Source organism: Arachis duranensis, chromosome 4 (genome assembly GCF_000817695.3).
Source record: "Arachis duranensis cultivar V14167 chromosome 4, aradu.V14167.gnm2.J7QH, whole genome shotgun sequence".
NCBI lineage: Eukaryota > Viridiplantae > Streptophyta > Magnoliopsida > Fabales > Fabaceae > Arachis > Arachis duranensis.
The window spans coordinates 119,557,690-119,583,392 of record NC_029775.3 but is presented as its reverse complement, the minus strand read 5'-3'; the positions used below and the strand labels follow the sequence as shown (position 1 = coordinate 119,583,392).

Below are 25,703 nucleotides of genomic sequence, written 5' to 3'. Positions count from 1 at the left end.
TTATGCTGCTACCAGGTATCAGGCTTCCAAGTTCTAATGATATTGTGAATATTTAAGTATGATCTATGATGGTAATAGTGCATACTGCTACCGCGTATGATGCTTTTTTATTTGACTACAAAGGGAAAAATTATCTGGAAACTGGACCTGGATTTATTAGTAAAATGAAAAGGACGTATTTTCAAATTATAAATTGTAATTAGGAGGTATTTTATTTAGAAAAAGAAATAGAGTAAATTACTATTTTGACTTTAAATAGATTCAGATTTTGAAACAAAGTTGACGTGTATTGAGTATTGACGTGTTATAAAAGAAGGAGGACGGATTAATACATTTTCTATGTTTGAACGTATGAATATATTTTATTTTGAGAAATTTAACATGTTAAAATACACTATATAATACTTATTAAAATATATTATATAATATAAATAATTTATTTTTTCGTATATTGTGCGGATCTCACTTTAATTTTATATTAACGGTATAAATAATTTATTTTTTCGCAATGCACCGGCTAGTAATTTAGGAAGAGAAGAGTATTACACTATCCAGTATCTACTATGTAAAAATAAGTAGAACACAACACAATTTTACTTTCCTAAGTGTGGATCCCAGTCTCCACCTACCTCCATGTTGACGAAATTATCAACTTAACGAGTGCAGTTTATTGGAAACTCGAAACAAGTTGGTAAAGTAGCAGGTGCACACATTCCTCAACAATAATTATTCTCATCATTTTTATTACTTGTAATGTATGTATGTATCTTGCCCTCTAAAACAGCGTTGACTTGGTTGAAGAGAGAGGGAGAGTTCAGATAATTAATGGCAGATGGTGTCGTTTCCTTCCTGATTCAGAACTTGTCACAGCTGCTTGTTGATGAAGCCAAGCTGCTGTCTGGTGTGGAGGGAAAAGTCAAGTCCCTCATCAGCGAGCTCAAGTTCATAGACATCTTCCTCAAGAGTTCAGAGGGGAAGCGCAACAACAACATAGTCAAGGAAGTTGTGAACCAGATCAGAGATGTTGCCTATGAAGCTGAAGATGTTGTTGACACCTACGTCGCCAATGTTAGCCTCCACAGAAGCAGAAGCATCCTGGGGAAGATGTTCCATTGTGTTGGCCAAGCTATGATGCTTCATGATGTGGATGCTGAGATTGAGAATATCAAGAGATCCATTGCTGAGATATACAGCAACAAGGACAAGTATGGCATTGGAGAAGGTGAGTTCCAGTGTGGTGGAGAAGCTACCCCGGCTGCCACGGAGGCGCTCCGGAAGAGGAGGAGGGATGTGGAGGAAGAAGATGTGGTTGGATTGGTTCATGAGTCTGATACTGTCATTAAGAAACTATTGAAGAGCGATTCGCGCCTTCAAATAGCTTCCATAATTGGTATGGGTGGTTTGGGAAAGACTACCCTTGCTAGGAAGATCTACAATAGTAAGAAGGTGAAGGAGAAGTATCCATTTCGTGCATGGGGTTATGTGTCTAATGAGTATAGAGCTAAAGAGTTATTGTTGAGCCTTATTCGGTGTTTGTCAACATGGAAATCTAATGAAGAAAGTGAAGAGGAACTGAAGGAGCATCTAAGAGAGTGCTTGAATGGGAAGAAGTACTTAATTGTGCTTGATGATATTTGGAAAACAGAAGTGTGGGATGATGTAAAAGGAGCTTTTCCAGATGACAATAATGGTAGCAGAATCTTGATAACGAGTCGAATTGGAGAGGTAGCTGCTTATATGGGAACAATGCCTCCTTACTTCCTTCCATTTCTCACTGAAGAACAAAGCTGGGAACTTTTCTCCAAGAAAGTGTTTAGAGGAGAAGAAGATTGTCCACCTGATCTAAAAGATTTAGGCATGTCAATTGTTGAAAGCTGTAGTGGCTTACCTCTTGCTATTGTGGTGCTAGCTGGGCATGTTTCCAAGAAGGAAAAGTCTCTTAGAGAGTGGTCAAGAATCAAAGAACATGTCAATTGGCTTCTTGTTCATGACAACAACACTATGGTGGTGATGGACATACTAAAACTTAGCTATGACAGTTTGCCTCAAAAATTGAAGTCTTGCTTTTTATACTTTGCAATCTATCCTGAAGATTATGAGATCCCTGCAAGAAACCTTATCCAGTTATGGGTAGCTGAAGGTTTTATACAAATTCCAGAAACTGGAACATCAGATACTCTAGCACTGGAAGACATTGCAGAGTATTACTTGGAAGAGTTGGTTGATCGTAGTCTGGTGCAAGTGGCAAGCAAGAGGAGCGGCGGGGGCGTGAAAACATGTCGAATTCATGATCTTCTTCGCGATCTTTGCGTATCTGAGAGCAAAGCAAGTAAATTCATAGAGATACATAGAGAGTTGGACATCAACAAATCCAACTCTAGAAAGATGTCTTTCCACCACAGCACACAATTCTCATCCTCACCAAACAAAAATAACCACTTTCATACACATTCCTTGTTCCTCTTTGGTGAAGAGCTTACCTGGGATGATGAATCAAAAGGATGTAAACAGTTCACGAAAAGCTTCAAGTTGGCTCGTGTTCTACACCTCAACAAAGTGTTGTTGGATTTGCCACCTAGTGGCTTGAAGCTGATGATCCATCTAAGGTACTTGAAGATAAAAACAGATTCTAGATCTGCTGAAAATATTTTAGATTCTATATCCAACCTTAGGAATCTAGAAACACTGCATTTAAGTTGTGACTGGGTGGTCTCCATCCCAATCAAGATATGGAAGTTGAAGCGGTTGAGGCATTTCAACTTGAGAATCAAAGAGATTTCTCAGATGTCTAGAGTAACAAACAATGAAAGAATGTCCAACCTTCAAACTCTTTGTGAAGTGCCTCTCTATTCAGAAACTATATCAATGCTTAACAACAATGGAAGCTTCCCTAACTTAAAGAAGCTGGGTTTATGTTTCTATCCAAACTTCCAGCAATCTTCTACAGGTGCTGCCAATCTTTCATCACTTAGCATGAACCACCTTAGCAAACTATGCACAATCAAAATAAGAGGTGATCTCTTTAATCCATTCAGTGCAAATGGATTTAAGTCAACGTTTTTTCCATCAATCCTTGAGAAGATTACCTTGGTAGACTTCAAGGAATTGGACTTTAAAGCTCTGGGGAAACTCCGGAATCTGAGAATTTTGAAACTGAGAAGAGGATCAACAGGGGATGGTATTCATTGTGTGGCCGGAGAGTTCCCGGCGCTTCAAATGCTTCAGATGAAGGAAGTGAAGGTTGAAAGGTGGATACAAGATGAAGGTGCAATGCCAAGTCTTAGTCGTTTGATCATCAAAGGTGGTGCAGTGGAAGACCTTCCTCTACATCTTCAATCCTTGGCTTCCATTAAATAGGAGCATGCTACTATGGTAGCTAGAATCTCGATTTAACTCTTAAAATTTTTCGATATTACGATTTTAAATGAGTCTGTCGATTTTATAAAATTTGTACTAATTTTAACGATTTTTCAATTTAAATCTTATTAACATTTTACGTTTTACGTTCTTAATTTACTTTTTTAAATTTACGTACAATCTCAATTTTTTCTATCTTGGTGATGACTCATTCTATAATACATCCATGTGAGATCATAGTCTGGTTGTTTCTTTGTTGTGTACTTTTGTTGTAGCTTGAATTATTTTCCATTGATCATTCTGAAAGCTAAGGCTGGTTTTTTTTATTTTATTTTATTTTATTTGTATTATATTTAGCTATCTACATCATATTTATTTTAGTGCTACGTATACTTTTTTTTTTTGTATTTACAATATATACTATTTCTAACTAAAACTTAATGTTTGATCCTTTTACCAACAAATAAATTAAGTGAAAAAGTAAAGATAAACAAAAATGTAAAAATGTAATTTAAATAAGTTTTTAACACTTAATTTAAAAAGTTTTAAAGAGTCTCTTAATTTGTTTATTCAAGAAAAAAGATAAAAATAGAAGTATAGAATATAATAATAAAACTAAATTGTCGTGACATTTTAACATCGAGGGCAAAGATTATGAAGAGAATATTAGAAAAAGAAGGAGAAATAAATTATATTTCAATCTCTCATGTCAACATCTTCAATTTTTTTAATTTGACAAGCTATTCTGTATATGGAAAATGCTAGATGTACAACACTAATCAGTCTTTAATCAGTTTTTATTAATATTTAATTATTTTTTTATTAAAACATATCTCTATTTTTAGGGTACATATCTATAAATATTTTTAATTTAAATAATAAAAACATAAATCAATCTAACTTCTCTCCAACTTCATAGTTAACTATTAGGACTTTGCTTCTTTTTACCCAACCTCCCATAACAAACTTGATTTGTTGTTTCTTTTTTATCGTAACTTTCACACTGTGAAAAACCCTCGCAATCATAATAATTGTGTTTTTATTTTTCAATTATAACACATCTAATAGTATGAAATTATATACAAAATATTTTTAAAACATATCCATAATTGTTATAATATATTTTTAAAACACATCCATAATCGTTATAATATATTTTCAAAGTTAAATTTTAAATTTTGATTCATTTGAATTTTAGTTGTGTACTTAAATTATAATATATTTTTATATTAAATATATTAATTTTGAAACGAAAATTAAGATTTAAATTTTAAATTTTAGTTTGATTTAATTTGAATTTTAAATATGGATTTAATTTTTAAAGACACTAAATCTATTTACATTTTTTAGATGTGTTTGTTTTATTTTTTTGAATTATTGTAAGAAAAGACTGAATATTGTACCAATTCTAAAGGATACCTAATTGAGTTGTATCCCAAAGTCATCCCATGCAAATATATGAGTAATATAACAATTTAGTCCCTGAAAAAGTGTTAGTTGTTTAATCTTCAACAAATTTTAATTACTAAGTGAGTTTCTAACTTTTTATTTTATTAGATATACCAATCTCCGTATCAAAATTTGATAAAAGAAAATTAGATAAATTAATCTCCATCATTTATTTAATAAAAACATGTAAGTCCCTAAAATTTTTTAAAATACTAAGACCAGTTGATCTATATAGACAAACAATATGATGTAGGAACTGGTTTGAAATGCTAGGAATTAAAATTCACTTAAAAGTTGAATTTTTTTCTTGTTTTAAAACAATTAAAAATGAATGATTTAAATTCTTTTGAGAATTTCAATTCTCATTTTTTCTTCATTTGTAAATCAGAACAAAAGGGGTCTGATTTCTAAATCCACTCACATACTCTTCAAACTTAAATTTTATTCTTTTAACATATTATAATAATTTTAAATCATGAAATTAATTTTCAAATAGAAATGAATTATTTTCTTAAAGGAAATAGAATTATTTTCTCATGTTAAATGGTTTCCAAACAAGCTCATGAAATAAAAATTTAAGGACTGACTTGATAACGAAAATTTGTTGAGGACTAAAGCATCACTAAATTTTTTAGGGACTGATTTGGAATATTACTCTAATTATATTAAAGACTTAGTCAAAATTTATACTAACTACAATACTTATAATTTTTAGGTGAAGTTTTATTATTAAAATTTGATTGTGGTTTTCTAATGATCTAGCGGAAGCTTCTATTGGTACTTGGTAGCATCCTTCTTGGCTGGTAAAAGGAAATTAGTTTAGGTGCTGCATATGGGTTTATTTGCGCAGGAAAACAGATTGTGTAACGTTGCGTGCCTTGTAGTTTTGTTACAGATTGCTCTCCCATCATCCCATGTACTTTTTGCCTTTTTGCGCATTATCCTTTCCATGTTTCATCAATGAACTGTGTAACATTAACGAAATATGATATTCACAGTTTCAATCACATTCTATCTTTAGTGCTGTATCTTCGAACAGAGTTGTGAGTGATCAGCAGAAACAACTTAGTAGAACTTTCTACTATAGATGTCCAGCTTTGTGATTCTTTAAATAAAAGTATTATTATTTATTTATACAGTTCGGCCATTGGTGTTCATTTCTCACTGGAAAGGTTGATGGACATTCTGTATGTGTTAGGCATAGCAGTGAAGAAGAAAGTAGGAGCTAAGAAATGTTTTAGTTCATGACAGTTGATAACAGTTAGTGATTTAGCTGAGCTGGCAATTCTGTTGAGAGTTAGTTACAGGAGTAGAGCACGTGATTGCTATGACTAGAGTCTTAAGCTAGTATAAATTCTAAGCTACAATGTAATAAGTGTGTGCCGTGATCATTTTTTACTCATCTTCGTAATGAAATCATCCATCCCTCCCTCACTTTCTCTCTTTCTCATTCTCTGATTTCTACTCTACTTTCTCATTCTCAAAGAGCCTCTGGTACCTTTCAGTATTCAAACTATTCCCTTTTGTTGTAACTGTAACGCGCGTTCCTTCGGCCTCTGAGTGTACTGAGAATTTGCAAATCTCCACTGAACCATTTGTTGAAAAGTGTACGTGTTTGGAAATCTGAAATAAAAGGGAACAATGACAGAAAAGCAACAGGAGTGAACAAAAGCAAACCCATCACCATGTCATAGTTACGAGCAAGAGTCTTTACTGATTCCCAGAGTCCGACTACTTGGACAAGTGGTTTTAATGCTTGTGCAATCTGCCAAAGAAAGAACGAATGAACCCAAAACCATGAACAAATTGACGTCAGAGATTGCAATGGTAGACGTATGAGTATGAATATGAGTCGACATGGTGCTCTATATTTAATATGAAGACATGGCATAAATAAAACTCATAATGCAATTCTAGAATTAATCAGTTCCATAAAACTTGGCTAGACACAACTGAGAAAGGTTGGATTAATCACAGGAAAAGGACAGTCTGATGTACAAGCATCCTGCGTTAACACAAGGTCTAGAGAAGGGCCGCACCCAAAAAGGTGTAATGTAGGCAGTCTAACTTGATAATTACATCAATCACAACTCACTATTGCTCTAAGGCCCCCTAAGAATTAACCACAGAAAGATAGAACAAAAAGAAAAGAAAAGGATTGCAGCATAGCAAGCATAGCACTCCAACAAAATATTCGGTAGTTTAGCATGGATGGAATGGAATGGAATGGAAAGATGACTGACCTGTAGCATCCCCCAACCGGTCGGCACGAAGGCAAGAACAAAAATAACAATGTCCTGCACGGACATATGCGGAAGGGCAATCAATGTGACAATTGGCACAAACGTTAGGAATATCAATCCATTGATTATACGGATCAAAGATTGAGATTTTGCACTCAACTTACGCCTCCAAGCAGACACAATCTGAGACAAGAAGGAATCGGAAATTAAGAATTTGCTATACGAATAGAAATCAATATTCACTAATTAGAAAGTAGTATTGACATTTTGTGGGCCAAAAATACAAACTAGAATAGAGGATTACTTAACATTGTGTAACACGCATGGGCCCAACCGCCCAAATAGCCTACTTAGTTAATATTGGAAAGAGTAGTATAGTATAAATAGGTTGCTTGTAAGATATGTGAAATATGAAAGAAATTTCTCTTCCTCTGAATTATCTCTTCTATTTCCCCTCTGATTTCCCAATTATTCTATCCCAAATTCCATTCTAGCTACACATTGCTACATAAGGAAACTCTAATCCATTCCCCACTATACAACATCCATATGCAAAGGATCCAGCTAGACAATATAACAGTGGAAGCGGACAAGTATATTATAACACGCCCCTAAAAGATAGAAAGAAGATTGTGACTAACCTTCATGACAAAAACTATTGCAAATATCACCAACCATGAAATGCCATATATCTGTCAGCCATGGAAAGAAAACCCGTTAGTCCATTTCAACTTGTCAAAATTTGGTGAGATAAGAATACAGGAAATAGGGAAGAATACAAGACTTACCAGAAAACTATTTGATTCCCTTTTGGTGATATTTAAGTGATATATAAGACCATACTGGTAGATAAAAAAACGCAATGATAACAGTATCTCTACTACAATTCCCCACAGTCCTGAATATCGGAGATGCTGTTGTTCCTGTTCCCACCATGATTCCCAACTTTTCTCAGGTGGTATACCAATACCTCCATCGTTCCTAATCCATATATTCCAGTCATTCCAACCATCAACAATTTTTAGCCATTCAAAACTAGATGGATTAAACAGGAACGGAGCAAAGAGCCATGTTCCCGCCATAAACCACATTGATATGTTAATCAAGACATATCCAACATCACTTCTATAATTATGACCAAAAATTTCATATACAACAAGCACTATCGAGAGCTCAATACCCTTCACAAAGTGGCTGCGTGAGTAAAATCTATAGTTTTCAGCAAAATTGACATGAAAAACTACAAACCCTCGACCCGTAGATCTATATATTGGTATTGCACCTCCATGAAGCAACGTCCTTCCAAAGTAGTGACTCATTGTCCCGAGTGAGAACATGAAGAACATGGGGGCCAACTGAAACTGCATTAGTATGAACTCACTAACTGCAGCTCGGTAGCCTCTCTCCAAGGAAATTTCCATAAACATGGGCAAAACCATTAAAAACCCAATTTGAACTAATGATTGAGAAGCAAGAGCCACTTGAAGAGGCTTATTGTCTTGAATGGCTTTTCGTGCACTCAAACCTTCCCCATTGAGAACAAGATAGAGACGACCATAAAGGAATGCGTATACAGTGATAACAGTAATCTGCCCAAAATTAACAGGGGAAAAAAAGGTTCAAAAGCTCATCAGATAAAAACTATATCACATGGTAATACAAGGACAAAAAGAGAAATCATCAGTTAGTCTTAGCTCACATGGTAGCTCCTGTGATCTTTAAAACATTAGGAGCTGCTGTTTTGTGGGGAGTTTGGTTTCCCCACATAACATTTCCCATTACTCTTTGGGGTTCCAATGTGAGTCTCTCAAGTTTCTTAAGAGAGGGGAAAAAACTACACAACATGTTAGTAAAATTTGGCTCCAGCAATAGCTTACAAGAGCACTGAAGTGATATCCAACTGTGGAGAAATAAAAAGACAGCATTCGGAAGAAGTCAAAGTGATGTCCAAGTCGGTATACATCCCGGCTTAGTGCCTGCTCTCCATTGCCACTAGCTATCTTAGCTTCAAACATAGATATTTGGTTGAGACCTGCATCTCTCGCCTTCCCAACTTGTATGTACTCATGATGAGTAACATTTCCTTCCCGAAGAGTAGCGTTGAAGCCTGGAAATGTAATTTAAAACCTTTGAAGAAGGTGAAGACAAATAGAAGCCAAATAATAGGAACTAGAGCGAGACCCGCGCAATGCGCGAAGAGGTAGATTATTTATACTATATAGTATATTTTAATAAATGTTATATTAAAAATATTTTAGAGAACATATTATAAATAAATTTTGAATTTATTTATTTTTAAAAAAGACATAGGTTATTTATATTAGAGTTATACAAAACTGCTTTTTAAAAAGACATAGGTTATTTATATTAGAGTTATACAAAACTGCATTTTCATTTTTTTTTCATTTTTCGATTTGCATTAATGGCTACACTTTGTCTTTTCTTGCGGTTGTTTTGTTTGTAAATAATTAAAAAAATAAATGAATGAGAATGAAAAGCATATAAAAATGTTATATTAAATTTAAAAATTTTTTAACAATTAGTATGAGAGATTAAAAAATAAAGAGTAGTAAAAGCCTTAATATGTATAAGTTGTAAAATTTGAATATTTGTAATTGAAATTTTTTATAATTATTATTATTATGACACTTTTAATGTATGTTTATTGCATTTAATTAGTACTTGATGTTTCAATTGAATAATAATAGATAAGAGTTTTTTGTTTTAATTTTTTTTAAAACATTTTACTAAATAGTGATTGGTTGATTTTCATCTTTTGCCAAGTCATTAGAATTGTTGATGTGGCATCATTAGCAAAAAAAAGATGACTTAAACTCATTATGGAGAGAGTTAGTATCAGCTTTTATATATTATAAATAGATAGATAGATAGATAAATAGATTGAATACCGTACCTGCAAAAATATCTTCACTCAAATTGACAACTTTGGAGGCTTTGCTGACACCCCCTCTTGTAAGGTGGAAAAGTCTATCAAACACATCAGAATGCCCGTAGTGGAATCGAACCCTACAGATTGAACATTGTTGTTAACTTGTTGAGTACTAAAGGCTTCCCAAGAGAAAGATACACCTTCACCATATGTACTTTAGTCTACATCTTAAGAGCATCCCTACTGATAATCCACCTTATACCCGAATTTGGTGCCACTTGTTGTTACATCAGACTACTAATCAACACGTCATTAACAGTGAAAATTCATTAGCAGTGGAATTATTCAATCCAAAGTATGATACCAAGGCCATCCTTAAGGTCTAACTTGGGTTTACCAAGTTGTGCCATGTGCATTGCTGAATTTGAGAATGCATTGTTGCATCTCATAATATTTTTAGTTCAATTGAATCTCATGGGCTGTAAATATAACTAGTCTTAACTTATGCTAATCTATATTGAATTTTTTTTTTCAGTTTAGAATTATCTTCTTCACCCCCACACCCCTTCAACCATCTGCCCCATGCCCTTTCTGCATATACACAGTGTGCTGCCTGCCTATAGTGCAATAATGTTGCCTTGCGGGAGCTTTTCAACCAGAACCCCAAAACAACAGAACCATAGATTCATAATGCAACAAATCCCCAAAAAGTAAAACGATAAAGAAAAGAAAAACTTTAATCAGTTCAAAAAATGGCCTTAATCTCATGCTTAGCTGCATGTTCCAAAACATAGCCATACCAATTGAAGAAAGTTCAGAAAAGAAATGCAGCACATAGCTCAAAGATCACAAAAACCAAAAACTCAATCAGTAAACATCCCAATCTCCAGCAACCATTGTAGTGCCACAAACTAACGTCAAGAGCAACCTTCCCCCAGGCACTGCTGCACCTCAACCCTGTATTACTGAACCAATGCTGCAAAGAACTGCCTCATTGCCACTAAAATTGCAGCCCCTTACTGCCAGATCACCACTTCTCTTCCATATGTCATCGTACCATATATGAATCTGCAACAGCTACATTCAATCTGCTCCAATCTGCAAGCCAGCACTGTTGCATTAGAGCAGCTAAAGGGCTGCTGGTTGTGCCAGGTTTCGGTGGCAGAAGTGGAGCTGGCCAGACCACTGATGTGTGGTTGGATGAGAACTCTTTCCTCCTTGAGCAAAGCTTTTCTTCCTCCACGTTTCATCCCCTCCATTTATTCTTGTTCGATCCCATTACTTTCACAACTTATAGATTTTATCCAGAAGAGAATGCCCTTCTTGTTGCAACTTAGTAATTCTTTTATGGATACGGATATACCTTCCTAAATATCCTACTAATACTCCTCCTTATAGTTAACACAGCCCTCGTTTTTCTGGGTTTGGAATCAGCTATGTATACATAGGCTGAGTTCATCATCTAACATGTGGAAAAGAAAGAACAAAAGCTTACTTCAGGGGATTAGCAAGAAATCTCTGACCAATCGTTGCGAAACTTGTCTCCCGATTTACCATAAAGTGTGCAAGGGAAGAAACACTGAAATTAGAGAAGACGGTCAGTAATATTTAAAGTGTGATTTGTAGTTGCAAAACCATCATCTGTATGGGTTCACCTTCCTGTGAATACATGCTCCCTTAGTCCAAGAATACTAGGGAACTGGACCCCATCATGCTTCTTCAGAAATTCTTGCAACAGATTTCTCATTTTCAATGCCTCTTCCATGTAATTATCCTATAAGAGACAAAACTTAATCACATGGAATGATGAAGCCTTATTGTCACGTGATCTTATATGATCATTATACCTGGTCCATATCAACTGTTTGCAAGCCTTCTCCACGTGTGAAAATTATTGCATGATTCTGATTTTCAGGCTTACCCACACCTAAGATAGCTGGTCCAGGAAGCTTTATTCTATATATGACCTTATTCAGAAAGTCAAGATGGAGAGTATGAAGTAAGATATAGAAGAATGTACTTTTATTGTAAAAAAGTGACAGTTTTGTCAAAATTTCATACCAATACTTTTAATTCTAAGGAAAACTATAAATATTCAATTCTGAGGGATAGTTTAAACTTTTTCCCTGTTGCTTGGCTCAAAGCGACTTCAAAGGGAGCTTCCATCTATGATGTATTGATATTGAAACCTTGCTCTGTTCCTTGTTTCTATTGTTCCTTCTTGCATATAGATTTTGTTGTTCTGGAGTTTTTCATATCATTTAGTTGAAAATTCCCTAATTTCTTCTAGTAAAACATTGGCTTAAAGAAGTTTTTGCTCCCCCATAACATAAGCGCTTTACGTTGTTGGTCCTCGTAAAATTTCTCTTTTGGTTTAATCCAGCAAAACTCAGAAGTTATCTAAATTAGAATCATCGACCCTTTCTTCCCCATCTCCTGTTCACAGTTCTTACCCAAGGAAGGTTGACGCCAGAGATTAATTTAGGCAGTTCTGTAATTTTGCTGGTATATATATATATATATAAACCAAAAAGAGCTTATTTTATAGGGATCAAAAACTTATGCAAACCTAAAAATTTCATTATATCAAAAGAATATATTACTAGTAGGGGGGAAAAAGGAACTACAAATCATCATATACTGCCTTTACCATGATCAGAATACCACATACCTGGTCCAGAGGCAGAGCTCGATGTGGGTCAGAAACCTTCACCAAACAAGAGTAGTAAACCTTGATGTTCTTTTTTTGTCTGTCGTTGCCAGATTCCTCTACCTCATCAATATAGGCAATTCGAAGTGAAGGATATCTGCACAGTAAAATATTAATACCAATTAATGGGCACAATGACCATATTTTACTGTGATGAAAACAGGTATACTAGCCCGCCATAGTGATTGGGCTTAAATGCTTACCTTTTCATAAGCCTTAATATGTCCTGTGCTAGTGGAGAACCAGATCTCTTGTCAATACCATATTGTTGGCACGAGACTACGCATGTGAATTTCATATCAGCTACTGCTTGGCAATCTGTCCCTGATAACCTTCCCCCCCTTAAGCTATCATCTGAATTTTCTGTGTCTGAGTTATCTGTGTATGAACTTTCCATAGCTTCATTACCTTTCATCAAATCTGACCATTCAGAAAAGCAAAGTTATTAGTAACAAACAACTAAGGTTCAGTAATGATTAACAAAGAGTCTTTTCCTTTAAGGTAAGCTATAAAGATAACTAGTGCCATAATGTCCTATTTTAATAAATAAATAAATAAATCCTTTCATTTTCAAGAGAAGGAATTCACCTTCATCTCTGGACATATCAAGAAAAGCCTGGAGCTCCAAAGCTTTTTTGTAATACATCATGCCTCTTACTGCATTAATAATAATACTTCAGTTTCTTGCAATGATAGACATTCTAAACTCCAAGGCTAGAACAAACAATATATGAACATAATCACTTGAGTTAACAGTGTGTCCAATAGAGAAAGAGATGGAGGCAGAAAGAAAACCAGTTCTAGTCAAAGTTGGGCCTCTATAGGATGCCCAGAGACGAAGTTCTTCTTCTAACTCCTCGCTCTCTCTAAGTTCCTCATCACTAGCACACCCAATTCTCTCAAGAAAGTTCTTCCACTCATCTGTACATCAGTAATAAAAATGCTAACGAGCAATACATTACATATCTCAACCCATGAATTTTCACATTTATGCTTTGAAGAGAGTTATTTAGGTAATGGTTAACCTGGAAACATCTGTTGCAAGTAGGAGAGTAATGAAGCACCATCTTCATTTGGTGCCTCCAAATCATGTAAATGGAAGAGAACTTCTTCTCTATAATGTGGTGTTAAAACCCTACATGAAAAGTCCACAACAACTTGTTAGGTAGCATATACTAATATTGATAGAATTCATGATAAAAACTCAAGAATAAATATCAAATATTGTCATGTTATGTAGAATGAAGAGTGCCTATTTATAGGCCAAGAATACAATCTAATTATAATGATTAAATCAATATAAAATCAAACTAACTAAATATAAAACAAATACGAGATATACTGAAAAACATACCCCTTCAAACTCAAGCGGTAACTTATTGAAAAACATCAAAATAAGAAAACTAAAATAATATCTAAATAAAATTCTCAGAAGTTTGAAATCACTGCAAGAACTGAGTGTAGCTAGAATTACAGGAACGGGGATCAGACAGAACTGCAGGAACTTGGGTGGAGAGTGTTGACGAAACTGCTGGAACTGTCGGAACTCAAGGTGCAGACAGAATTGCCAAAACTCGGGGTGCAGATGGAACAGTCGGAAAACTTGGGGTGCAGAGAGAACTGCTGAAAAACTCGGGGAGCAGATGAAATTGGGGGAAAACTCGGGGTGCAAACAGAACTGCCGAAAAACAAGGTGCAAACAAAATTGCAGGAACTTGAAGTGCACACAAAAGGTGTATTGTTGGATTGAAAACTAGAATAAAAAAGTAAAAATACTCTCACAAAAGAGTTTGGAGCAACGGCAAAATTCGGAGAGTTCAAGGAGAATACCATGATAGAATTCATAATAAAAACTCAAGAATAAATATCAGATGATGTTTGTCATGTTATGTACATTGAGGAGCACCTCTTTATAGGCCAATAATAAAAGTTAATTATAATGATGAAATCAATATAATATGAAACTAAATAAATATAAAATCAATACTAGATATACCTAGATACTAATATGATATCAAAGTCTATCCGATCCAATATTGTTGGGCAACCGACCAGTAAATGTTCACACTTCAGACAATAAGGTCTCTAGAGAGTTTAAAAGTGTGAGGCATCTCTCACCCCATGAGCTAGCTTTCAGGGTTGAGTTAGGTTCACTCAATATCAATTCTAATAGTACACGGGCACAATTTCAAGCTGAAATACTAGAAAGAAAATTCTACACCTTATTCCCAGACGCATTTCAATGGATAGTACTTGATGCCACCTTTTTTCTTGTTTAAGAATCTTTGAAAAATCCTTTGAGCCAACTAAATTAAACCTTAAAGTTTACCATGGTTTTTCACGATATTGTAGTAGTTCATAAAGTATAATGACTAAAACTTCTGTCATTAAAGTAGTTCAGAGAACTAAAATCTTTTGAATTGTTAATCAACAAGAATGCAAGGGAAGGAACATATTAAGATCATGCCAAATGCAATAGAGGACATTAGCATAATCTTTAATCTGAATGTTTAATGAATTTCAACAGGGAAATGGCACAGGATGTAGACTGAAGGAGAACTTACGAGAATGAAAGCATGCTGTGAACATTGGGTGCCTTTGGTATGTCCATAAACAGTGAACTTGAGAAGAAAGAAATCCTTCTTCTTGCTTCTAAGTTAGATGGTACATCCATGGCAGATTCTTTTGTTGTAAGTAGCAAGTAAAGCCGCTCAATCTATCCAAGAGAAACTAAGTCATTACCAATAGAATTCACTATTCAAACTTTCATCATAATAATTCATTTGTTAACAACCTTCTCTCTCCAAGCTTCTGTGGGCTGTACAACTGGAAACCTGAGAGCTACTTCAGATGTAAATGGTTGGCGAATATCAAGGTCTGAATGCACCAAACTATAAAACAAAATGATAAGATCATAACTACAGGAGGAAGTAAGATGCAATTTAAAGATGTAGACATAACACTCTATACATGCATCACCTAACTATATGATCCAGCTCATCCGCCATCATCAGATCTCTTGTCACCACCTCCAGCATGTCCTGGAAAAGAATCACAACTTGGTCCCTATCATTTTTATTGTTCTCCATCTATGACAATGGAAACAAATGAGTTAGATTTTGGCAACCAAACTGAAAAGAAATTAGGATGTTCTGTGCTTGATCTTTGATTAGCTTATAATAGAAATTAATCAAATATAAGAGAAAGGTTATAATCAAATCTTATTGAGAAAGGTCCCAAAACAATTTTACTCCAAAGTTCATCAAATGTAAGAAAATGTGAACTAATGAATTAAAGAGGGCTAAAATGTTACCAAATATTCTATTAGCATAACAAACTGTCTGTAGAGGTGGGCAAGAGTACTCATTCTGAATTCACTTATCAAAGTACCAGCCTCAGCATGGCTGTCTATTTCAGCAAAGATGAAATCTACAACCCTGTTATGAAAGACATCAAAAGAAGTTTAGGCTAGATATTGTATCAAAAAGTGATGAAACTACTGTTTCCTGTATTATTTTATGAAGGAACCGACAATCTGATATCATTTAGAACAGAAAAAGAATTAAGTTAACAATTAAAACTGCGCACAATCAGATTCAGCAAGATCACACAAAACATGAGAAGATTGACAGAGATCCTATAAAAGAGAAGTTAGCAGATGGCAGCCTTCATCTTCCATATCTTTGAACAGAAGATTAAATAGCAAATGTACTTCCCAAGGGCCCCAACCTCAAGATTTTTGGAGCCAGCTAGCAAGGTTATGGGAAGAACATTCACTCCCTTGAGGGAGTATTGCAGAATCTTCGATGAACTAGAGATATTTATTGCTGATCTTTCCTGTTTTTTTTCCATGAGAAGATATTTATTGCAGAATCTTCGATGAACTAGTGTAGATTCCTTTCCTTGTTAATGATAGAAAACTCTATTAGAAGTCCCACGTCACTTGGAACATGATCATGATAGCCTTTATAAATGTTAAGCAACCCTCACCCTTTTATAGTTATCTTTTAGGGGTGAGTTAGGCCCACTCAATTCTAATATGGTATCAGCTTATGCAGTGTTTATTAGTTGGCCCACTTACATATGCCCACTCTTGGACACTAGGGGGGAGTATTGTAGTTCTCTCATCACTTGTGATGCCATGATAACCTTTGTAAGTGTTATGCAACCCTTTCTCCCTGAACTAGATTTTGCTGTTTAGTTAGACCAACAAAACTCTAATACTATCACTAATTAGGAGTAATATGTTACATTTAATTGTAACCATAATTTCCTCCCTAATAATAGGAGTCTGTTGTACATCTAGCATATAAAGGCAGCTTGCTTTAATGAATATACAACAATCTGAATGAGTGTGAACCGCTTCCCAGAAAATAGAATCACTTATCCAACTTCTCTCAGTAAAATCATAAATCAAATACCATCGCCAGAGCCACCAAATGGTCGATAAAAAGAGAAGACAAGTTGGTTGCCTGAACATGAGCTTGTACTGAGATTGGAAGCAAAGCATAGAGAGCAGCCTCACATCATACAGACCCATCCTGTGTCAGACCACTAAGCAAGTAGGCAATTGTGCAGACAGTGCATCGCATACATTTCCTAAACACTTAGGACAAGTCAGAGAAGAAGCCAAGCCACAACCAAAACAAAAAGATTTTGTGGGAAATTTTGATGACGAGCTTGCCAAAAAAAATTTCGTCTTTTGGGGAATTGCAGCCACCGCAACCAACTCCAATACAAAGAATGTTGATGGTTATGCCGGAGGATAAGCAATTGATAGACTACTTCTCCCTTAAGGGCCTCTCCGAGGAGCTAAGATTTTCTTTCAGAATATCAGGAATCCACATAGCAAGGATAGAAAGGTACTATTCATACACCAAACACTCTTGACACCCATATAAAAATATGGTTGTTACTAATTAATTGTATATTTAAATTATTTTATAATTAACAAAACAAAGAAAACACATGTTTAATTGTTAAGAAAATATTGTGTCAAAACGGTATTTATTATAAAGAGTGTAGATGTAACGGATTGGCAAGACCAATTCCGTTGTATCAGTAGTATATGAGGTGAATTTTAAGTTTTGAAACTGAGTATGGGCCAATTGGTTCTAAGCATTTTTTATCTAAATAAAATGCATTATATGTGAAATGTCATAAAGGCATAATAAATGGATATGCAATGCATTACGGGAAGGGTATTTTAGTACTTTAACATAATGTGGGTCTTCCAAGGCAAGGAGGGCTATCGCCACACCCAGACCTGAATTTTTAGTTACCTAGGGCAGTCCCTGTAGGAAGTCCCGCTAGATGGGGAATTTTGACATCCCCTGGAGGGTGTGCAAAACATGTGACTATACGTATTTGGTCGTGTGATAAGTAAGTAATTTGTGCAAAACATACGTGCAATATAGCTCGACCATTCAACTTATTGAAGTAGCGTTCTCCTGTCCCGTAGATGTTTCACCTACACTTCTTGTTTACTTTTCCACAATCACACTTATGTAAACTACTATAATAAATGGCTTCAAAAGACTTACTGCTTCTCATGTTCCCCTTGAATCAAGTGCTTGATAATGCTCTTGAGTGAAGCATAGCATTCACGAACAGCATAAGACATGTAACTGTCAGCCTCAATTCTTTCTCTTAGATCAGAACCATATACACTGCTGTCCATGGCCATACTTACTGCAGTTTGGATCTAGTGACCATAGAGCCACAAACAGAATCATTAAATGAGTACATGGAACTGGAGGAATTAAACAGTACAGAGATGTGAAAAATAAACAAACCTTGTTAGCAAGCAGGAAGGGGGGCCATTGCATAAAACCCAACTCACGATCAACCCTATAAGGTACAAGCAAAAGGTCCATTTCCCTGAATAGTATAATACTCTCATTAGACTACCATACAAAAGGTACTGTATGGAGACTGGACTACTGGAGAGAGGAGCAGAAATCGGGGAAAACATATCAAGTACTAAAAAAAGGGAAAAAATTACACTATCCATCACATTACCGATTACTAATAAGATCTTCCTCTCTGAAACTGGTGATTATTGGGTTCCACAATTTTGCAAATCTAGCAGCCTCCTTCCCTTTGTTAGATGGAACCTGTACCAAGTAAACTGATGTAATCCAATGTAAAGATGCACTAATCATAAGCTCAATAAACTAATGGTAAAAGTAAACTAGTTAACCTTAGTAATTCTACGAGAAAAGATGGCTTTTATTCCTCTTTTACTTGAATCATTCTTTTCATCTGGGAACAAATTGGCATTGAAGGCACCAGGCAACAAGTGAAAACGAGATCTAAGCATTTCTAGTGTCCGTATCTGAAAACCGAGATCATCCACTAAAGCAAGATGAGATCAAGTTATCATATAAAAATGATCATGTGTCAATAAAAGATATGCCAGAAAGAGGTAACAATATTAACAATAGTAGAATTATTGGTAGCTATATTATATCAATAATAAAGTTGAAATTATAGGAAATTAAACAGCCCTAACTAGAAGAAACCCAATCCAAAGTTTTCCAATGGGACAAGATGAACACTAAAAGAATAAGCCTTCTGAGTTTCCCACAAATATGTTCAAAGCATAAAACCAATGCATAAGGGGACAATATACTAACCTCCCCAATGCGTTGGTATGCACCATATATACCACCAAATAAGGTTGAGAATAATGCATACCAAATTTGTGTATCCATGAAGTATACCTGAAAAAACGGAGTTATACAAGTATGCTACAGATACTTAGAAAAGGATGTTAATCACATACATAATCCTACCAGTGTAATTGGAGTCCAAAGTGCAACACAGGCACCAATTCTTATGTTGTTCTGAGCTGCAAAGCGCACAAGCAGTAATAAGATCCTGTGAGGAAATGAATTCATATGAAAGCCACTGCATTCAAGCTTATTACCATGAGGAAAAAATTTGTGCCATGGGAATGTTGGGATCAGAGCTTTCGTAGGTCCAACTAGAGGTTTTATCTACAGTAAATTTAAGAAAGATGAACAAGTAAAAATCACATAATTGTTCTGGAAGAATGCTCCATGTCACAAAAAGGCAGTAGGAAAAGAATTAAAATTCATAAAAGATGTGGCTAGAACTCCAGGCTAGCTAGTTCGTCACAATGCAGATCCCAACACCAAGAACTACATCTTAAGTTGTAACATTGTGACAGTGGCTTAATTTAGCAACAATCACGCAAATGGTGGAACTGAATATGAAAAAGCAAATAATCATAATAAAATTATCAGAAAGAAACTAATGACTTAGCTTCAAAATGAAATGAAATAAAAATTCATCACCTCTATATAGTAACTGAAACCCAGCTTTGTAACTATAACAAGGGCCCAAAACATCGTGTATCTGAAATAATAAACAAGATTGCAAAGCATCAGATGCCTGCAAATATTAAGCAGTCATGGAAAATAGAAGCTTCTCAACTTCAATTTCTTACTTGAAACGGGAAAATGCACTCTCATGCATTGCCCTACCAATATAAAGACAAGGCTGGCGATTATAATGCATCAGAAAGACCAAGTTAGAATCCAAATATCTCCATTGTAATTGCATAAAACTGCTCTTGGGTATACCAACCAGAAGAATATTCAAAAAAACAAACTACTGCCTACCTGTGACCACCATATCATTAGCATCACAATCCTATAGTTCAACCTCTCAAGGAACTGGTAAGCAGATGGGAATAGAAAGAATACAGCAGCGAGCATATTCGGTGACAAGTAAATAACAATAGCCAAGATAAACAACGAAGGAAAACTCGCATCATCTCCAATCCAGCTTCTGATGGTTTGAGCAAACCCAGGAGGATTATCCCATGTACATGCATAAGTAACTGACAGAACAAACACCCAAGCTGCAGCTGAAACAACTTTGAGAATGTATCTTAACTTAACATACAATGACATATTCTGTTTTGCTTTCCAACAAAGAATGATATCAAGAACAGCTGCACAAGTGGAGAGAAAGAGTCGGTCAGAATCTCAGTAATGTAAGAGGTCAGAGGACCACAATATGTTACAATTGAACAGAGTCACATAACTGAATAAATGAAGTATAAGGCATCATCTCAGTAACAGGGTGAACTGAAATATCATAGCAGGATAATGAAATATCATATGCAGACAAAATTTGATTACCTACCTTGGCCAAGATTCAATATAGCTGCTGTTATAAATACGGTCAACACCCTTAATGCATCACCGTAAGAGACTGAAGATGGATCATCAGATCCATTCCAAGCAACAACAATCATAACCTGACACCAAATTAACCATTTTCAGACACAGATCTTTTTTGGCAACAAATTCAAGAGGAAGGCAAGGCAACATAATGTGGGAAATTAATACGTGTAAACACAGGATGAAAAAACTCCACATGCGGTCGAAACTTCTGAAAATATGCCAAAATGACCGTATCTCAACAAAATTTACTTTCCCAATCCATCGGTATCTGTTAGCCAGCTCATGATCCTGCACATTGACAGTTTTCTTTATAAACTTCTTTATACTTTTTGTGCTAGTACAAATGATAAGAGTTCCATTTAAAAACAGAAGATATAACAATGCTTGTAGAGACAGTTAGAATGTTGTCATTTGTGATTATTAGTTGATTATAATTAGGATCCATTAGAACATGTAATTTGTGAAATCATATGTTTGTATTTATGGGCATTATTACATAATGCTTATGTTATCCATCTTTTGCCATGTGGTTGAAACACAATGATGTCATATGTCTTTCTCACTCAAAAGACCGACTCTAAGGCAGTGTTTGGAAGCTGTCCCTAGGACAAAAATGCAGAGTAGTAAGTACATAAACCAGTTTGATGGGGAGAAACAGAAAAATTTTAAAACTTCATCCCAAGACACAAATACACAATTTCTGTCCACTCCAAAACCTGGGACAGTAGAGACAAGACATGAATACACAACTATGTAGTTTGGCTCCAATAAAGAAGTCAAAAAATGGCAACTCAATTTCAGTACAACAGATCTTAGATATACAGTTTTACAAGGTGAAACAAAAGCAACAGTATTATGCTTTATGCAGTAAATAGAAATAATAACATGAGGAAACTTCATTCCTGAGACACCAAAACAGCAATCAAATAGAAGAAGCAAAACACAATTTGGCACTACATCCAAACTGAAATCATTTTCCTAGAAATATGGAGCACAATAAAAACCTAGAAAGATATCAATGGACAAAAGATAATAATTTGTAATTGATCCACATATATAGAAAAATCCTAGCACTCCTATGAAAACAATAGCCTTCATAAATGTTTACCTTTACAAAAAACTCTAATGGAATAAGAAACAAGTGGATCACCAAAAAAATCACACGTCTCATTTCTTTAAAAGAATTTAGAACAAACTAAATGGCTAAAACCAACACATGGAGTGGAAAAGAGAGATTAGTGACCAGTGCTTACATTGTAAAAATCTAGCTTATCAGGCACGCAAAAAAAATCAGCATCAGCACGCATTGGCCAACCTAACTGGAAGCAATCAGCTGACCTGTAATTTCATCACTAAATTAATTCTGAGACAGGTATTAATGATGAACACCAAAGGAAAAATAAAAGCAGCAACTACACCAAAAATATTCATTCAAATCATCATAGTTCCTCCATTCTGAATTCTTTGAGATTCCTCCTTTGCTCCTTTTAGCTTCCTTATGACCAAAGCAATTAATTTCATATTACCAATATGAAAATAAATAAATAAATAAATAATATATTATATTATATGGATAACCTTTGCAATCACATCATAAATAGGAGCAACAACTTTCCTTAAGAAAGCCTCCTTTTCACACCCATTTGCTTGCATGACATTCTCCCCCGTCATTGGATCAATACTAAGCATATGAAATAATTCAAAAGCCATCTACAGAAACCATCATGAAAAGATACCAAATCGCATCAATATTCAACAAAAATGTTAAGTTACCATCAAAAGGTTTTATTTGAATCGGGCATACCATTAAATGCTTTATTGTGCAAAACACAACCTCTCTTAAACAATATTATTCCAAACAAAAAACACACATTTGTGTTTCACATATGAATGATGGAATCTAATGACAAAGGGCTCATCTAAGTGAACTTGGTAATCCTTCTAATTTGGATAAGGACTTCAATTGTTACTCTTGAGAGATACTCAAGAAATCTTTTAGAAACTTTTACATCAAATTGGTCCATTATGGGAAAGAATAACCAACAATGTAACAACCAAACTTATGTCCACTTTTAAAGTCAAGAGAAATATTAATTTCCTGCCAAAGAAAATTTTAAAAAATAATTCGGAAGGAATAATTTGGATATATACTCATTGTTTCTCACATAAATTATTGCTTGTAATTTTAGTCTAATTTTTCTTGCAGTTGAAGAAACATAATAGATAAACTGGGAAACAATGAGTAATAAATGTAAAGCATCTATTAAGTACTCTCTATTAATGCACCATCTAGACTACTACCTACTATCTAACAATAATATCTCTTCTCATATTTCAACATAGAGCAAGTCAAATATCTACAAGAGCTTAGAAAATGGGAAAAACAGGGATCAACCAAACATTATAGGAAAAGGAAATTAACATCTTCTCATACATGGTGATATATATAGCAAAGGCATTCCGGCATGAGTCTTAGGTTCGCGGCTTCACCCCATATTAGAAGGTACAGACCCATATACAGAAGTTTGCGTTGCTGCACTTTCTGTTCTACGGTTGGTAACCTGCAATAAACAATCACAAGGCAGGTTGCATTCAAATCTTACAAATACATATTTCTAGGCAAAGCTAAATAGAAGCATTGAGCCTGGTACAAATAAGAACCCGTAGGCTACTTTTCCACCACAAATAAGAACTTGCAAAATCATAATATATAATGCTGAATAATTTGTTGAGATATTATATCATCTCTATTGAAATATGCGAAGAGATATTATTGTTAAGAAGTAGTTAGTAGTTTAGTTGGTGCACCAATGGAGAGTAGTCCATAGGTGCTTTGAAGGTAGGTGACTTACTCCCCCTCGATGTGACAGTGGCATTGACCAATCAGCCAAATACAAGCGGAAAAAGTGTAGGCAACGGAGAACACTAATAAATGTAAAGCACCCATCAACTACCCTCCATGAATGCACCATCTAAACTACTAATCACTATCTAACAATAATATCTCTTCTCTATTTCAACAATCTCTACTATATTTCCTACACATATATTATGTGTGTTGAATGACAGAGACGAGCTATTTCAGTAATATTCTTAGTTTCTTACTGTTCCTTTTAATTTTAAGAATATATTTCAACAATAGGAGAATAAAACACTAACCAAAGGCTACTTTTCCGGCCCAAATACTTGCACCACATTTTGTAATTCTTGAAAAGTTTCTTCATCACTTGTGTCAATGCACGCTCATCCAACTAATCACATAAAATATACAAGTCAAATGGCCATCTAACAATTACTATATGCATTGTTGTAGATTCATCCTTAAATGCTCCTTAATATGTAAGTAAGGAGTGCTACACTCCTTGCCAATCAAACAAATCTTAGCTCTCTATTTATTATATTTTATATCAATAGTTAAAATTTTGAGTTTAGAGCTTAGAGTTTAGAATTTAAGGTTCAGGATTCATAGTTTAGAGTTTAAAGTTTAAAGTTTAGGATTTAGATTTAAGAGTTTAGGGTTTAGGTTTCAGAGTTTAAGGAGCATTGCACTCCTTACTTTTTCTTGAGTACATTAGCATTTGCCCATATTTATACGATGAAAAGTAAAAAGAAAGAAGACTAGTTTTTTAAGCACAAGGTCCCCAAATGAATGATCATTGTCATCAAAATAGAATCTCTAGAAGTAAGATATGCAAGATACACACTTCTACTCTTATAAAATAAAATTCAGCCCAAAAAGGCAGGCATGAACAGGATGACGATTCAAAATTTGCTGCCTAGCTTCATATAATTTATCAAAAAATTGTCCGATAATATAGGTCCCATATAAAAAAAATTAAGAAATAATTAAGAAATAACACAGATACATTATTGTGCTCTCTTATGTTGGCTTTTATTCTCAAGTCCTAATTGAAATAGTCTAAGCTTGAAGAAGAGGAAAATCACTTTTAATTCAAGTCTCACCAAATATTAAGGCATCAATGTGACTCTTTAACTTCATAATTACTTATATCTTCAACTTTTGTCATGTCTATATTTATACGTATCAATAAATCGGAAATTTAGGATTACGGTAAGATAGAATTTGAGATTTTTAGTTTAATTTGCTTCTATTATATCAATTAATGTCAATATTAACCATTAGAGTTATTATTGTTATGCTTGTGATTTTGGATTCTCAAGAGAACTACTCTCCTTGGAATATGTGGAGTAAAAATCTCTCTCTTAGGTAGTATAATTTTTATAAGAGAAAGTATAGGAATCAACCTTTAGTCAAGCCAATATTAACCAATTTTTCTTTTCTAGTTCTAAAATATCTCATTTTGTGGAAGATTTTTGGGATTTATAATTTAGGATTTAGAGTTAAGAGATGTTGATTTATGGTCTAGAATTTAAAATGAACAAAATAACTTTAAAAAAGTTGAGTAATATTGGCTGAAAAAATTGACTTCCTACGGTTACTCTTTTTATAATTATAAAAATAATTTTGAAATTAATTATTTGGTTATTTAATAATTTAATTATTAGTACGATATTTATGTTAGTTATTTTATAAAAAACAAAAAATTTCCACGTGAGACATCATATTTTGCTTTGAAATTAATTGAATTTGACATTTGAAAGATTCAATTACAATTAAATATTTTCTTTTACATTTGCACTTGGATGCAATTCTAGTATTGAATTTGGACAAAGTCGTTATATATGGTTAATACTTGATTGATGACGCGCTTATTGTAATTTTTGACAACCATTAGCTTAATTATATTTTGTACGTATAAAAAATGTTTTGGAAGGCCCTATGACAAAAACTGCAGCGCTTTGGTGCACATTGA

At 34.4% G+C, this 25,703-nt stretch overlaps 2 protein-coding genes across 4 annotated transcripts in view; one reads left to right on the top strand and one right to left on the bottom strand.

Annotated features, from left to right (window-relative positions):
- Window positions 1-495: 495 nt before the first annotated feature.
- LOC107486455 (disease resistance protein RPP13-like) lies at window positions 496-3,594 on the top strand. The gene is made up of 2 exons (XM_052261179.1): window positions 496-703; window positions 785-3,594. Exon 2 carries the CDS (start codon window positions 826-828, stop codon window positions 3,355-3,357), a length of 2,532 nt encoding a protein of 843 aa, XP_052117139.1. The 5' UTR covers window positions 496-703; window positions 785-825; the 3' UTR covers window positions 3,358-3,594.
- Window positions 3,595-5,909: 2,315 nt separating this feature from the next.
- Window positions 5,910-25,703, bottom strand: part of LOC107486456 (callose synthase 3) — a 22,794-nt gene continuing 3,000 nt past the window's right edge. For 2 of the 3 annotated variants that reach the window (XM_052260203.1, XM_052260202.1), the window contains exons 9-43: window positions 24,028-24,119; window positions 23,303-23,429; window positions 22,447-22,578; window positions 22,287-22,363; window positions 22,122-22,206; window positions 21,034-21,156; window positions 20,828-20,942; window positions 20,299-20,633; window positions 20,124-20,176; window positions 19,972-20,032; window positions 19,581-19,650; window positions 19,447-19,502; window positions 19,288-19,374; window positions 18,852-18,986; window positions 18,671-18,765; window positions 18,445-18,529; window positions 18,193-18,353; window positions 15,963-16,086; window positions 15,629-15,738; window positions 15,444-15,540; window positions 15,214-15,365; window positions 13,675-13,784; window positions 13,445-13,570; window positions 13,238-13,306; window positions 12,853-13,069; window positions 12,611-12,746; window positions 11,787-11,906; window positions 11,595-11,713; window positions 11,435-11,518; window positions 9,964-10,076; window positions 8,927-9,156; window positions 7,838-8,638; window positions 7,691-7,741; window positions 7,050-7,232; window positions 5,910-6,571 (exon numbers count right to left, since the gene is read on the bottom strand). In XM_052260203.1, the coding sequence (XP_052116163.1) occupies window positions 6,320-6,571; window positions 7,050-7,232; window positions 7,691-7,741; window positions 7,838-8,638; window positions 8,927-9,156; window positions 9,964-10,076; window positions 11,435-11,518; window positions 11,595-11,713; window positions 11,787-11,906; window positions 12,611-12,746; window positions 12,853-13,069; window positions 13,238-13,306; window positions 13,445-13,570; window positions 13,675-13,784; window positions 15,214-15,365; window positions 15,444-15,540; window positions 15,629-15,738; window positions 15,963-16,086; window positions 18,193-18,353; window positions 18,445-18,529; window positions 18,671-18,765; window positions 18,852-18,986; window positions 19,288-19,374; window positions 19,447-19,502; window positions 19,581-19,650; window positions 19,972-20,032; window positions 20,124-20,176; window positions 20,299-20,633; window positions 20,828-20,942; window positions 21,034-21,156; window positions 22,122-22,206; window positions 22,287-22,363; window positions 22,447-22,578; window positions 23,303-23,429; window positions 24,028-24,119 (4,983 nt within the window). In that variant the 3' untranslated portion in view covers window positions 5,910-6,319. The remainder of the gene's footprint in view (window positions 6,572-7,049; window positions 7,233-7,690; window positions 7,742-7,837; window positions 8,639-8,926; window positions 9,157-9,963; window positions 10,077-11,434; window positions 11,519-11,594; window positions 11,714-11,786; window positions 11,907-12,610; window positions 12,747-12,852; window positions 13,070-13,237; window positions 13,307-13,444; window positions 13,571-13,674; window positions 13,785-15,213; window positions 15,366-15,443; window positions 15,541-15,628; window positions 15,739-15,962; window positions 16,087-18,192; window positions 18,354-18,444; window positions 18,530-18,670; window positions 18,766-18,851; window positions 18,987-19,287; window positions 19,375-19,446; window positions 19,503-19,580; window positions 19,651-19,971; window positions 20,033-20,123; window positions 20,177-20,298; window positions 20,634-20,827; window positions 20,943-21,033; window positions 21,157-22,121; window positions 22,207-22,286; window positions 22,364-22,446; window positions 22,579-23,302; window positions 23,430-24,027; window positions 24,120-25,703) is intronic. The other variant, XM_052260204.1, reaches the window with a different exon arrangement.

Bases quoted from the DNA above. Each gene is read 5' to 3' on its own strand.
- LOC107486455 (XM_052261179.1), top strand. From the start codon at position 826: ATGGCAGATGGTGTCGTTTCCTTCCTGATTCAGAACTTGTCACAGCTG.